The sequence below is a fragment of the Sinocyclocheilus anshuiensis genome, unplaced genomic scaffold, assembly GCF_001515605.1.
Source record: "Sinocyclocheilus anshuiensis isolate Anshui unplaced genomic scaffold, SAMN03320099.WGS_v1.1 scaffold1262, whole genome shotgun sequence".
Lineage (NCBI taxonomy): Eukaryota > Metazoa > Chordata > Actinopteri > Cypriniformes > Cyprinidae > Sinocyclocheilus > Sinocyclocheilus anshuiensis.
In genome coordinates, this window is record NW_015558617.1 from 638,414 (window position 1) to 652,517 (window position 14,104).

At 37.5% G+C, this 14,104-nt stretch overlaps 1 protein-coding gene across 3 annotated transcripts in view; it reads right to left on the bottom strand.

Moving 5' to 3' along the window:
* Positions 1–825: 825 nt before the first annotated feature.
* Positions 826–14,104, bottom strand: part of npas2 (neuronal PAS domain protein 2) — a 65,251-nt gene continuing 51,972 nt past the window's right edge. For 2 of the 3 annotated variants that reach the window (XM_016476248.1, XM_016476247.1), the window contains 16 exons: positions 13,217–13,340; positions 12,481–12,594; positions 10,857–10,975; positions 10,613–10,695; positions 9,019–9,125; positions 8,666–8,813; positions 7,619–7,700; positions 6,663–6,789; positions 6,453–6,556; positions 5,948–6,019; positions 5,417–5,575; positions 4,495–4,659; positions 4,224–4,408; positions 3,004–3,096; positions 2,617–2,827; positions 826–2,448 (listed from right to left, as the gene is read on the bottom strand). In XM_016476248.1, the coding sequence (XP_016331734.1) occupies positions 2,272–2,448; positions 2,617–2,827; positions 3,004–3,096; positions 4,224–4,408; positions 4,495–4,659; positions 5,417–5,575; positions 5,948–6,019; positions 6,453–6,556; positions 6,663–6,789; positions 7,619–7,700; positions 8,666–8,813; positions 9,019–9,125; positions 10,613–10,695; positions 10,857–10,975; positions 12,481–12,594; positions 13,217–13,340 (2,070 nt within the window). In that variant the 3' untranslated portion in view covers positions 826–2,271. The remainder of the gene's footprint in view (positions 2,449–2,616; positions 2,828–3,003; positions 3,097–4,223; positions 4,409–4,494; positions 4,660–5,416; positions 5,576–5,947; positions 6,020–6,452; positions 6,557–6,662; positions 6,790–7,618; positions 7,701–8,665; positions 8,814–9,018; positions 9,126–10,612; positions 10,696–10,856; positions 10,976–12,480; positions 12,595–13,216; positions 13,341–14,104) is intronic. The other variant, XM_016476249.1, reaches the window with a different exon arrangement.

The following is a 14,104-nucleotide window of genomic DNA, read 5'->3' on the forward strand; positions in this document are numbered from 1 at the left end:
TGTATTCTAAAACACATCTACCATTTTGAGATAAATTCTAAGGTAGACTAACCTAAGATTTAGAGTTATATCTGACTCAAAGTGTAGTTTCTCTTATGTCTAGAGACATAAAGAGCATTTGTGAGACCCAAAGATAATCTCAGAGCAGCAGAAGGTGATAAACGGGAGGCACTGATGCAGAACAACCTGGTATGTCATACTCTGAAACACAGTATCTGAAAGACAAATACACCAAACATCTTCCTCGTCTTCTCTAGCGGGAGGCAGAACAAAATGCTGAGATTAATCAGTTATGTGATTCACAAACCTTTGAAAACATTTAGAAATGGTTCAGATGGGCAGGCTTGGGGACACCTGGGGACGTAAATGAGCTCTTGGGAATGGAACATTTGATATTATGTAAAAATAATCTCTGGAGTGCTTCTTTTGAGTGTAGTTTGATCTAAAACATCGGATTTGATCTAAAGATTCGGGAGTTTCACACTTTCTATACATGACTGAAGGAATGTCGAGGATCTTTTTATACAAAAATACTTTCTGTTTTCAATCAAACAACACATTGGCTTTTACGAATAACTAAGTGCTTTCTTGCTAATACAAGAAAACATACCTGACTAAAAAAAGAAATCTCTTCGATAAGTATAAATGACACATTCTTGTTTTCCGATTTGCATTGCACAACATGCAGAAGGGCACATGATTTTAGACTGTCTTCAACAGAATTTTCTTAGTTTAAAAAAAATAAAATAATCAGCACCAGTCTTTAAATGTGCAATGCGTGACAGGACAGCGGAAAGTGCAGCTTGAAGTCCCAGCTAGAAAAAAAAAATGAAATGATTTTTCCAATAGTCAGATTTTTTCCAAATTTTTTTCCTATTTGTGTGTCTTTAAGTGTTCACAACTTGCGTGTCTACATCAACTCCCCAAAAATAATAAAAAAAAATGTCATGGGAAAAATAAAAAGTAAATAAAAAGTGTTTTGTTTACTAATATTTGCGTTGTATTTGTGAAACACTTTGCCCAAGTTACAGGCAGATGAGAACATTTCCATTTCTGCAGCCCTGGCATTATGATTGTCTTCAATCATTCAACCTGTCATTATTGTCATTATTTTATATCTTAATTTTTGCAGTTTAACTGCTGCGGCACTTGCGCCCACCACCAAAAAACAATCACAAAGTCCCTCTTCTACGAAGCATAAATTAGACAGAGCTTCATCCCTGTGTAATACTGAAACTAAATATTAAAGCACATCTGTTGTGCTCATATTGACATCAAATCAATGTAGATTTACTGTGTGGACATGCGGACCACAAGCACGGCTAAAAACTCACAGAACTGTTCGATCAGGGAAGCCAACGTGCTTCTCATGAGCAGCTATGTTTAGATGCCGACCTAAATATAAAATAAAAGTACTGAAATATGATGATCCGGAACCCAATATGTGCAGAAACTATATGTACAGTACAGTGGATCGAGAAACAAAGAGTAACATGGATTGAGTTGAACTCAGCAGTAGGAAAGTTTGCCCTAGTGCGAACTTTTAAAGTGTTCTTAAATATTTGAAATATACATTGTGATTCAAGTTTCTTTACGTGGGGGAGAACCTGCACATGATAACAGAAACCCAATTTATTTATTTTTTAAAATATATTTGGGTCTTTGCTGAATTATGCCCAGCTCCTCCCATCAGCTCACACACATATGAAATATTATGCATGAAAAACAGTTCATGACCGTGTATTTTTCTTCTTCTTGTTGGGGCGATTTCTCTTTTAGTTAGTATTTTAGTATGCGTTTGAGGGCAGAACACACGCAGCAGAGTTTAAGCTCTGTCAAGGCATTACTTTGGCATTCATTGATTTTGTCTTATTTGTGTATGTTTGTGTTAAAAAGTCCAGATAACTGTAACATTACAGTACCAAAAACCCTCCACGGCTTTCTGTCCTTTACGTATCGATCAAAGTGCCTGCTTGACTGCTCTGTGACCTCTGTCTCCATGAATAACAGATGGATCACGCCCCTGCGGGCTCTTCCTACGTATCCCAGCATCCAGTACAGTCCAGGCCAGGCAGAGTCCTTGGGCCTTGCGGTGTTATCACCATCATTTGCTGTCATGGGAGCTTTGAGGGACTTTGGCTTTCTCGATTTTGGTTTGGCTCGCTCGTGAGCCTTCCCCTGAGCCGAGAGAGTCCCTTCCCATCATGCCTTTCTGAGCTAAACGCTCAACGTGCTTTCCCGGCAACCTCTTGGCTTTTCCAGGTGGCGGGGCTACCGTGGGAGAATGTTTCTGTAGTCCGACAGGTTCCCGGACTGTGAGTGATGATGCTGCTGTTGTTGTTGCTGCTGTTGTGGCTGTACGTATCCCACAGTACTTTGCTGCGGAATGCTATGGGTGTGGAATAAGGCCTGAGTGGGAGCACTGTGAATCAGACCCTGAGGCTGCATCTTCAAGAGAGAAAAAGATATTTGGTTCCAGAATGTTTTTAAGGCACAATAAGGTGTCCGAGTCCTTCATATGAATCAGACAACATGATTCAAGACTATATGATTCAGATGATGACTAAAAAGAACTCTAAATCTGAATCACAAGGAATCAAATTTGTGTTTGTTTACCTGAAAGAACTGCTGAGGTTGTTGTAGTGGTAAGCTGTGTGGGGCAGCCGACGGGTGAGGCGTGTAGGTGGGCGTGGCCTGATGGGTGATGAAACTATTGTGGGGGATCATGATTGGTGAGGTGAAGACGGGGGAAGGGACAAGCACAGCGTTGCAATTCACCTGCTGCACAGGGAAGGAAGGAGCCATCATCTGCTGGTCCAGAGGATATCTGTAACACACAAACATTATTGGTGAATTTTGAATAGTGTGCTAGCATACTACTCATACTATTTCTGTTATGACACAAATAGTAAAAGTAGTATGCTCTTCCAAATTTAGCCTACCATTCGGGTCTATGACTTTACATTCATTTTGAATGGGGCCATCATGCACACAAACACTCACTTGGTTTGTTGAATAGTTGAGCTGCATTGGGAAGACTGGGCCCCCCCATTGCTGTCTGGTACAGGCGTCTGCATTGGTTGGTTTAGTAGCATCCTACCAATCCAAATACACTCTGCATGATCTTACTGATCAATTCAGGCAACATGTTTGTTACAATCACACATTCTGTAATATTACCAAATTCAGCCAATCAGGAAGCTCCCTCACTCTACCAATCAGAAAATGCCTCTCATTCTGTTGTCCCCAGTAGAGTCATGACTAAATTAGATCATTACTACTAGTATAATGGATCTATTGTAACAGCCACATAATGGTTATTTTTTGCTAAAATGGTTCAAATATCCTCATAAACTGCTGTTCCAATCAGAGATGTTGTATTAGCCTCTAGATTGTTTTCTTCAGATTTCAAGAATATAATTACCAGAATATAAATGTCTATCTGATTTGAGCCATTTGAATTTAGAGGTTTTACAGTTAGTATATTATAAAAAGACAAGCAGCAACACAAATGATCGGCACAGAAATTCTGTCTGATTTTTTGGGGATTTGTCTGTTCAGACCAGGAGTAGGCGAGTTCGGCCCTGGAGAGCCACTGTCCTGCAGAGTTTAGCTCCAACCCTGAAAATAAACCCTCACCTGCCTGAAGCCTTAGTAATCCTGAAGACATTGGCTAGCTTATTCAGGTGTGTCTGATTAGGGTTGGAGCTAAACTCTGCAGGACAGCGGTTATCTAGGACAGAACCTGCTTACCCCTGGTCCAGACCAATACATAAAAAAATGGGAGACAGGCTGAATGAAAGTGCAAATTCACTCTAGGCTCTAGCTGTAGTTGGTGCTGTAGGTTAAGGTTAATTCGGGTTAAGTCGGGATTCAAGGAATACTATTTTGGACTCCAAGTCTCTACTATTTTCAACTGAGAATATTATCTCAACAGCTGTTTATAAGCACTATTTATTCATATCACACATTTAAGCTATGGTTTAAAAAAATCACAGCGTACACAACATTCTCTGGACTCAAGGCATCCCGGATACCAATATTTTAACAACTCATAAAAGATGAATCACTGTCTGGGTTAGGATAAAGGTTAGGATCCAGATTTTTCAGGAGTATTGAACCGAATTTACACACTAAATATTCGTCTTAGAGTGAACAGGCCTTTACAATGTTCTTCTCCCACAGTAAACTGTGTTTTTCTGTCTGTTAAGGTATGTTGTTACCGTAGCTGTCCGTCTTGGCTGTAGTCTGTGTGTCTTTGGCAGTGTGTGTCGTGCTGGGTTCGGTGTCCGTGGTTGGATGAGAACATCATTGGGTTGCTATAGAAGGGTGTGGTGAGACTGGTGTGTGTCTGCATTGGAACACTGACGGCCTGCATGTGTCCAGTCTGAACCAGTCTCTGCTGCCCCTAAACACACACAAACAAGACATCCATAACTGTAGGAGTCTGTGAGTGAGTAATTTGTATGTGTGTGTGTTGTGTGTAATGTGTACCTGAGCAGATGAGCTACTGGGCTGTTCTCTGAGAAGTATGCGTGATGAATGTGAAACACAGTGTTGAGGTTTGGGGTGGGTACTGTGTTGGGACGGCCTGCCTGGACCCTGCTGCTGCAGACCAGAACTGGTAAACTCTCCCTGTATCGGCGGCTGGAGTAACATCTGCAAACACAGAGATCCAAACACACTGTTTAGAACCAGACAGTTTAGTTCGAAAAATAAAGTCAGACTCCAAAACAAACTTCCCCTCTGAATGCAGTAGCTTTTTTCCACAGAAAAGGAATATTGTATAATTACAGTACAGTTCAAAAGTTTGGGATAAGTAAGATTTTTTTTAATTAATATTTTTATTTAGCAATGACACACTAAATTGTTCAAAAGTGACAGCAATGTCATTTATAATGTTACAAAAGATTTCTATTTCAAATAAATGCAGTTCAAATCAATGCTATCCATTCATCAAAGAATCCTTTAAAAAGTATCACAGTTTCCACAAAAGTATGAACTGTTTTCAACATTGATACTTATAACAAATGTTTCTTGAGCACTAAATTAGCATATTAAAATTGATTAGAAAAGCATATGATTTCTGAAGGAGTATGTGACACTGAAGACCAGAGTAATGGCTGCTGAAATTTCAGCTTTTTGACAATAATAATGTTAAATATATTAAAATAAAATTAACAACGGTTATTTTAAACTGTAATAATATTTTACAATATAACTGTTTCTACTGTTTTTGATCAAATAAATTCAGCCTAGGTGAGCTTCGTTCAAAAACAATAAAAGAAATCTTACAGCGATGTATATATTTCTTCTTCTTTTTATATCACATTTTCTATGTTTTCTATGTATTCTGTCTGACCCAAATTTGCACAAATAAAGATAATACTGAATGTTTATGACTATGTGCAAGTACCTGTAGATTAGCGAGTTGTAGTTTCTCTTTAATGTTGTGCAGCTCTTGTTGTTGTGTTTTGATGTCGGCCTGTAGGATGCGTGTCCGCTCCTCTAGCTGCTCTTTCAGCTGATGCATGACGCCTAACTGAGGCTGCTGGAATCCGTACAGAGACTGTGTCTGCAAACCACATGCACACAGAACATTGAGAACACACACTCAAATATACAGAAGGAGTCAAGAGCAGCCACACATAGCCCTTTCCTACCTTTTGGAAACTGTGAACTTCTCTCAAAACTGGCCTTTGTTTCCACTAAGCCGAATGAAGACGTGACTGACTACATTATTCCATAACATTTTGAAAAGCTATTTTAGAAAACAGTTTGGTTCAGAGTTTTTAAAGCCACTGCGAGCTGCAGTGGCCAGAAGTTATAACAAATAAAATATATAGAAATCAACTGACAGTACATACACAAACTTCAGATAATTTTATTTTAGATGCACAAGGAAAATAAAGTGGCTGCAGAAAGAGAGCAACTGGGGGAGACTGACCATAGTGGAATGCTGACTGCAGGAGGGGGAGAGTGACGTGGGTTCAGAGGAGCTTTGCCTCTGAATCAGGGCCTAAAACAGAGAGACGAAACATTCAGATACACACACAGACTCTGACAGAATACTCACAGAATACTAACACACACACTACCGTACAAAGGTTTGGGGTCTGTGCGATTTTTTTTTAAAGGAAATGGATTTTTTATTCATCAAGGAAGCATTAAATTGATCTAATGTAAAGTAAAGATTTTTATTTTGTTACTAAAGATCTCCATTTCAAATAAATGCTGTTCTTTTGAACGTTCTATTTATCAAGGAATCCTGAAAAAATCATCACACTTTCCACCAATATATTAAGCAGCACGTGTTTTCAACATGCTAATAATAAGAAATGTTTCTTGAGGACCAAAATCAGCATATTAGAATGATTTCTGAAGGATCATGTGACATTGAAGACTGCACTTATGAAGGATAAAGATGAAAATGATAATGAGCATGTTTGCACCTTTGATCCACTATGTGGCATTCTGCTGGAACTCTTCTCAGGACCAATGGAAACAGACTGCCGTGACGATGTGCACGCTTCTGTGTACCTCACAGATGAGTTCGCTATGGACACAGACACACGCAGTGATCAGACATGCACATGATCACCTGATGCACAATTGCACCTCATAAGTGCAGAGTGTTAGCCGAGGTATGTGTTTGTACTCACACGCAGAGTCAGACAGTGCTGTGTGTGATGATTTTCTAGAGCTTTGTGACGACACTGATCGAGCGCTGCTGATTCTTTCCTGTGTAGCATCCAAAGGAGGACACATATCCAAAAACACTTCCTGCCCCTACACACACAAAACACATTAAAGGGATAGTTCACCCAAAAATGAATATTTGCTGAAAATGTACTCATCCTCAGGCCATCCTAGATCATCCTGGGTTTGTTTCTTCATCGGAACAGATTTGGAGAAGTTTAACATTACATCACTTGCTCACTAATGGATCTTCTGCAGTGAATGGGTGCCGTCAGAATGAGAGTCCAAACAGGTGATAAAAATATCACAATAATCCACAAGTAATCCACAAGACTCCAGAGGATCAGTTCATGTCTTGTGAAGTGAAAAGCTGAGTGTTTGTAAGAAAGAAATCTATCATTAAGGCATTTTAACTTTAAACCGTCGCTTCTGGTCAAAATATCAGTCCATAATAATACATCAAAAGCAATATATTTGTTCAGAAATGTTTTTGCTTGTAAACAGTGCTCGATCTGTGCATATTTCTCACCCGATTCAGACAAGATTAAAGGAGAAGCAATTTTAAAGACAAGTTAAAAACGTCTTAAAGGGGTCATATGATGCGATTTCAAGTTTTGCTTATTACAAACACTTATTACAATGCTTCATAAGTAGATAAGTAATGGAGTTGTGTGGATTACTTGTGGATTATTGTGATATTTTTATCACCTGTTTTGGATCTGACGACACCCATTCACTTCAGAGAATCCATTGGTGAGCAAGTGATGTATTGCTAAATTTCTTTAAATCTGTTCGGATGAAAAAACAAACTCATCTACATCTTAGATAAACTATTCCTTTAACATGAAAAACTATTCAGTAAGCAAATAGGAATGCAAACAGTAAAGCATTGTGTGTGTTTCCTGGGCACGTGTAGCACCTTGATTGAAGATGTTGCCATATCAGATGAGCTTTCCTCCAATCCAAACTCTCTCCTTCTCTCTGCTCGGACTTCAGCATAGCTTTAGATAGAGAAAAACATATGTTTTTACTTGTTTTTATTCTATCAACTATGTGTACTGGTATATATGGGTTATGAGGACACAAATGTGTATAATGACATGGGTACTACAACGTAAACATGGTTTATGAGGACAATTCATGTGTCCCCGTAAAACAACAGGCTTAAAAAACATACAAAAAATTATGAAATTCAAAAATTGCCAGTAGTTTTCTGTAAGGGGTAGTAGGTTTAGGTGTAGGCCGATAGAAAATACAGTTTGTACAGTATAAAAACCATTGTGCCTATGGAGAATACAGTAAACCACAAATGCAAGTATGTGTGTGTGTGTGTGTGTGTGTGTGTGTGTGTTTGTGTGTGAATTTTGAAGTCCAAACTATTTGTAGTAACACAAACTAACCACTAGATGGAAACAGAAGCTTAAAAACAACAGATAAACAATTGAGCCGACTTGTTCAAGCATATTAACTACTTTTGAAGTAGTTATAAACAGGCATTTGCACACAGATATCTGTAAGTTACAAATATTATTAATCCTAAAATATTTTAAAGTGTTTGAGTGAGCATTTTTTTTTTAAGTATTTTTGTTTATATGCATATAAATTAGTGTATGTACAGGTGCATCTCAATAAATTAGAATGTCGTGGAAAAGTTCATTTATTTCAGTAATTCAACTTTTTATTGGTCTTATGAAGTATTCTAATTTGTTGAGATAGTGAATTGGTGGGTTTTTGTTAAATGTGAGCCAAAATCATCACAATTAAAAGAACCAAAGACTTAAACTACTTCAGTCTGTGTGCATTGAATTTATTTAATACACGAGTTTCACAATTTGAGTTGAATTACTGAAATAAAACTTTTCCATGACATTCTAATTTATTGAGATGCACCTGTACTTACCAGTGTGTGTGTGGCATGCACGTTCTTTCCATATACATGTATAAATTATGCTTGTGTGTGTTTTACCTGACCACACTGTGTGTGCAGACGATAAACTCTGGTTTGGAGTTCCACTGGTGGTATGTGATGTAATAGTGTGTCTGTAGCCAGATCCACTGCTGCCCTTTAGTCAGAAACCGATAGTAACAGGACTTTCCTTTCCCACACTGCATCACTACAATACACACATGCAGGCACACAAACACACACGATCAGTAGTCTCTAAAAATGATTTGAAAGCTTCTTACAGGCTCTTTCATCTTTCCTGTTAGGGGCATTTTCAGCTCCTCTGTGATTCACACAAACAGAACAAAATTTCCAAGACAGTACACTGACCTAGTTTTAAAAGAGAAAGAGAGTGCGAGAGAGATAACACTCACATTGTTTATGACACTGAGCAATCAGCTCCAGGTCGTCCACATGGTAGTAATCATAACCCGAGGTCCCCAAAACCTCAAATGGCAGGTACCCAATGATAGGAGAGGCCCTGCGAACACACACACACACACACGTTCAGTACATACTATACACTTCTATTGAGCTGCTAACCTGCACACGCACAATTCCAAGCATTGGCCCATTTTACTAAACAGGAACTCAATCTATAACACCCATTAAACTGGCTGTGTACTTTCTCTTGAGACTAAAGGAATGAATCATGGGGGCTCAGATGAACCTGCAGACACTCATCACCATGGGAACTGCTGAAATAAGCAAGATGGGTATCCATAGCCTGCCTGAGTCATGTATGCGTCTGTGTGTGTAAATACAGAGGCATGTAAGCCTAACAGTGTAGTGGCGAAAATATTTTTTTTAAGAAGTCTCTAATGGTCACCAAGCCTGCAATTATTTGATCCAAAATACAGTACAACAGTAATATTGTGAAATATTATGTCAATTTAAAATAACTGTTTTCTATTTTAATATATTCTAAAATGTAATTTATTCATGTGATGGCAAAACTGAATTTTCAGCAGCCATTACTCCAGTCTTCAGTGTCACATCATCTTTCAGAAATCATTCTAACACACTTTTTGCTGCTCAATATTAGGTGCTTCTTATCATAGTCAATGTTGAAAACTGCTATGCAGCTTAATAGTTTTGTGGAAACCGTAATTCTTTGATGAATAGAAAGTTCAAAAGAGCAGCACTTAGCTAAAAAAATAATAAATATGTAACATTATAAATTTAATCAATTTAATGCATTCTTGCTGTATAAAAAACTTTAGAACGGTGTGTGTGTGGGTGTATATACAGTATATGTTAACTAAAAAATACACATATATATACAGTATATACATATGTGTTTGTGTTAAATACAAATGTTAAATATTAATGGCTTAATGTTCAGAGAGAGTAAACTATCTGTACGTTTTATAGGTTGATTGTCTCAAAACAGTATTTGTTCTCAACCGGCTTGACACAGATATACTGGTTCAACCAACTGCATGAGTTTGGGGACGGGACTATCTGTATGACTGACCATTGGAATACACAGGGAGTGTTTGGGAAACCTGTTTGAAAACCACAATATTTTCAGTGATGTATAAATTACACACTTGCCCTTTAAAAGAGAGAGTCTGACAAGACAGCTCAAATGTCCAATTATAGCTCTGTAGGGAACAGGAACATCCAGTACTCACACACACACAGTTATGTAACTCTCTGGGGGTCACAAACGCCTCCTGAGTAAACAATCTCTATGCTGAAATTTATGAATGGTCACAGCAGAATGAAAGCATCATATTAAAATACGAGTGTGAGAACTGATTCAAGCACATGCACATCTGATGACATCCTGATGACAAGTCTGAATTAGCAGATGTAAGTGGGTCAGTGACTGATGAATGTATCAAACAAATGACAATCAGAAAGTCATGATTCAAATGGACCAAAATGGGTGTATCATAAAAGACCATGTAGAATCACAACATCAGAGGAGTCGTTTGCATAATGAAGCGGCGTTTGACTCACCTGTGATCTAAGAAGAGAAATTTCCATTCCAGACTGTGTCTTGATGTGAATTCATCACACACATCCTCCACGTTGCACAGATCCTTCAACACACACACACACACACACACACACACACACACACAATAAGTCTGTCCTTCCTTTGATGTAAGGATGAATGAAAGCAGTATTTGCACAATAATGATTGTGTTTAAGTGCATGTGAATCAGTGTTTTTGTGTTTGTGGGTGTAGTTCCACTGTTACCTTCAGGAACTGTGGGGTCACAAGTCTCACTGTGGCTATGAGACAGATCTGCTCCTCTAGTGAGGACTGCAGCGTGCGTGGGAATGCCAGCTCATAACCGTTACTTGAGGACAGAGGCACTACGACACACAGAAAACATGTTCTGTTTAAAAAAATCTTGCAATGACCAGATTTTAGAAATCAAGTATGAATCTTAGCACAAGGTATATTTTACATATATTCTACTCTATTCTAGTGGAAGGATGGCACTGAATGAATTTAAAATGTATTTTTTTCTTTCTATGTTTATACTTATTTAATTTCTATTTTGATTTATTATTATTTTTATTATGTTTATCTGCACAATCTAAGAAGCTGAAGTTGTATTCTTTATATAATTGTGTATATAACAAATACAAATCTTGAATCTTGAAATAAATAAAAAATACAAAGATGTTTTTATTATATTTTAATGTAAGAAAAATAATATATTGAAAAAAATAAAAATGTCTGTAAAAATATTTATATATATTTAAAGGGGTCCTATTATACTCTTTTACAAAGTCTTGATTTTGTTTTGGGGGTGTACTAGAACAGGCTCTCATACTAGGTTGTTCGAAAAACATTATTTTTCACATATTTTACATTATTACAACACCTCTCTCCCCAGTCTGGCATGAACGACTCGAATAGTTCCTGTATCAAATGAAGGCCCGCCTTCTGAAATACGAAATGTGCTGTGATTGGTTAGCTGGGCCAGTGTGTGTTGTGATTGGCAGCACTCAGCGCCTGGTCGGGAAATGTCATGCCCCTTACCATAGCTGCCTGCGAGCTTCAGTGTAAATATTGAGTCTAAATCAAATCAATTTGAGCGCTATTTAAACCCAGATGATTGTAACCACTCTAAGTTCGTCTGCCTTGGGCAAACTAGCGCGTCTCCGACATAGTGATAACACTCGTTGCCTTCTCTAGTGCAGCTCAACCAGGTCTCGTCCCATTCGTCGATATTTGTGATATCACAAATCCAGGAAAATATGCGTTGTAGTCCAAACGAGTCGTTCGTTGTAGTTTTTGAAAAGTGATTTCTGTTACATAAAATATCTCCTTTTGAATTGGACTTTGCGCTTTGTAACTTCACAGATCTTTTTTATGCTCAAACAGCAACATTACAGACTAACTAAAGTTGAAAAAGTGAAAAAGCATAATAGGACCCCTTTAAAAATAAAAATAATAATTGAAAAATAAATAAAAATATTTATTTAAATATATATAAAAAAAAATAAAATCTTAGCATAGTTTTGGCCGTGGCTTGATTGTTTTCATGTCTATTTAAATTTCAAGATTCTTCTCGTTTTCACATTCCCTATTAGTGAAGATGTAACCTCACAATGACATTCTACATGAAAATGAAGAAACGGACCAATAATTCCAACATAGGCAAATGCCTCCTCCTCATTAAATCTCTTCCTCAACCAAATGCACAGAAAGAAAAACAAATGCATGTTCATTCCAAATGCTTGTTATCACAGCTAAAGCTTACTTCAGGAATCAAGTAATATAAAAATGTAACTATCCATCAATTATTAGTGTCTCTGTTTGTGTTGCATGTGGCTGGGAGTGATAAAAGTGACAAATAAAAACCCACCATTATTATGAAACTTGAAATCTCCAACAAATTTGACATATTCGTACGTGGGTGGTTCTTTCGGGTCAGTGTTCCCCCTTGCTAAATGACAGCAGAACTCAACATGCGTCTCATCTGAAAGAAATAAAAGAAAAAGAGTGCACAGGGAGAGGAAAGAAACTGTTAGCTGCTGATATAACAGCAATTCAGTTTGTCAGACAAACACACAAGGTTAAGGCTAATGTTCTATTATGGCTGTGGCCCCAGTGTGACTTTGATGATTATCCTAAAATAGAGTACAATGACCTGACTGACTGTACAACAGTCTCTGTGTGTGTGTGTTTGAGAACAAGCAAGTGTAACCAGTGAAACAGAGGTGGTTCTGGTGATTAAATAAGATGAATAAGTCAACAGTGACCAGCATCTCTCAGTATTGGTGAGTGTTTGTGTGTGTGTGTGTGCGTGTGTGTGTATGTCTTAGGGATTGGGGTCAGGGTAAGAGATGTATGTGGGATTATCATGTATGTGGGAGTGTTGCAACAGATAATCTGTGTTACACTGCACACACAAGAGCCTCTATAATTAGCCTTGAGTGTAATCATAGAGCACCCTACAGCCACTACAGACAGCACACGCTCACAGCACATTGCATACAACTGTGTGTGTGTGTGTGTGTGTGTGCGCATGTGTATGTGCTAGTGTATGTGATAGATTGTGTGCTGATCTGTGCATGCGTGTATACTGTATATATACTCACTGCTGTTGAGTAGGTCCACAGCAGAAGGCTCCGTCAAGAGCATGTGTGATGACAGAAGTTTATACACCTCTCCGTGCTCTCGTTCTGGCAGGAAGTTCAAAATGTTCTGGTCCACCATATCTGACTGAGACACAGCAGTATCCATGACAACGTCACTCCTTATTCACTTCCATTAGTGCTACACAATGCACTACATTTCCCATAATACTAAGCACTTATGTACTACATAATTTCACAAGAATCCTAATTTTGAACAATATATTTTCACAAATAATTTTTAAAAATAATTTTAAATAGAAACATTATTATTATTAATAGTAGTAGTAGCAGCAGTAGTAGCAGTATTTATGGTTCGATAAAAATTACACCATCAAAATAAACCAACTTGTGGCAATGTTGTTACTGTTTCCTAAAACTATATCTATTAAAAATATTTTTCTGTACTGGACCCTTTTCACATTTCCGGGTTTCTCAGAAGTGGAAGTCGTCATAGTTGGGTAACTTCTATAGAGGTTAACCGGAGACTACATCAAATATATTTTTTTGTGTTTCCATTTGCACAAATAGCACTTTCAAAAATAGGAAAAAATAGAGAGAGATTGATAATGGCAATCAGAAGAGCGAACAATGTCAAATTTACCGTCACTCCCACAGATGCATTATAAATGTACATAAGTTGTATTTTTTATTTATTTTTTTATTAAAATGAGAAATGTGAAAATGTTAAAAGGGTCCAATGGAATAAAGTTGAAATAAATTTGAAATGTTGCCTTGGCAACTAACTGAAATAAATAAGTTAAAGTGTTAAAATGGTTAAAACTAAAACTGAAGTAAAATAAATAACATAGAATTTATATATATATATATATATATATATATATATATAAC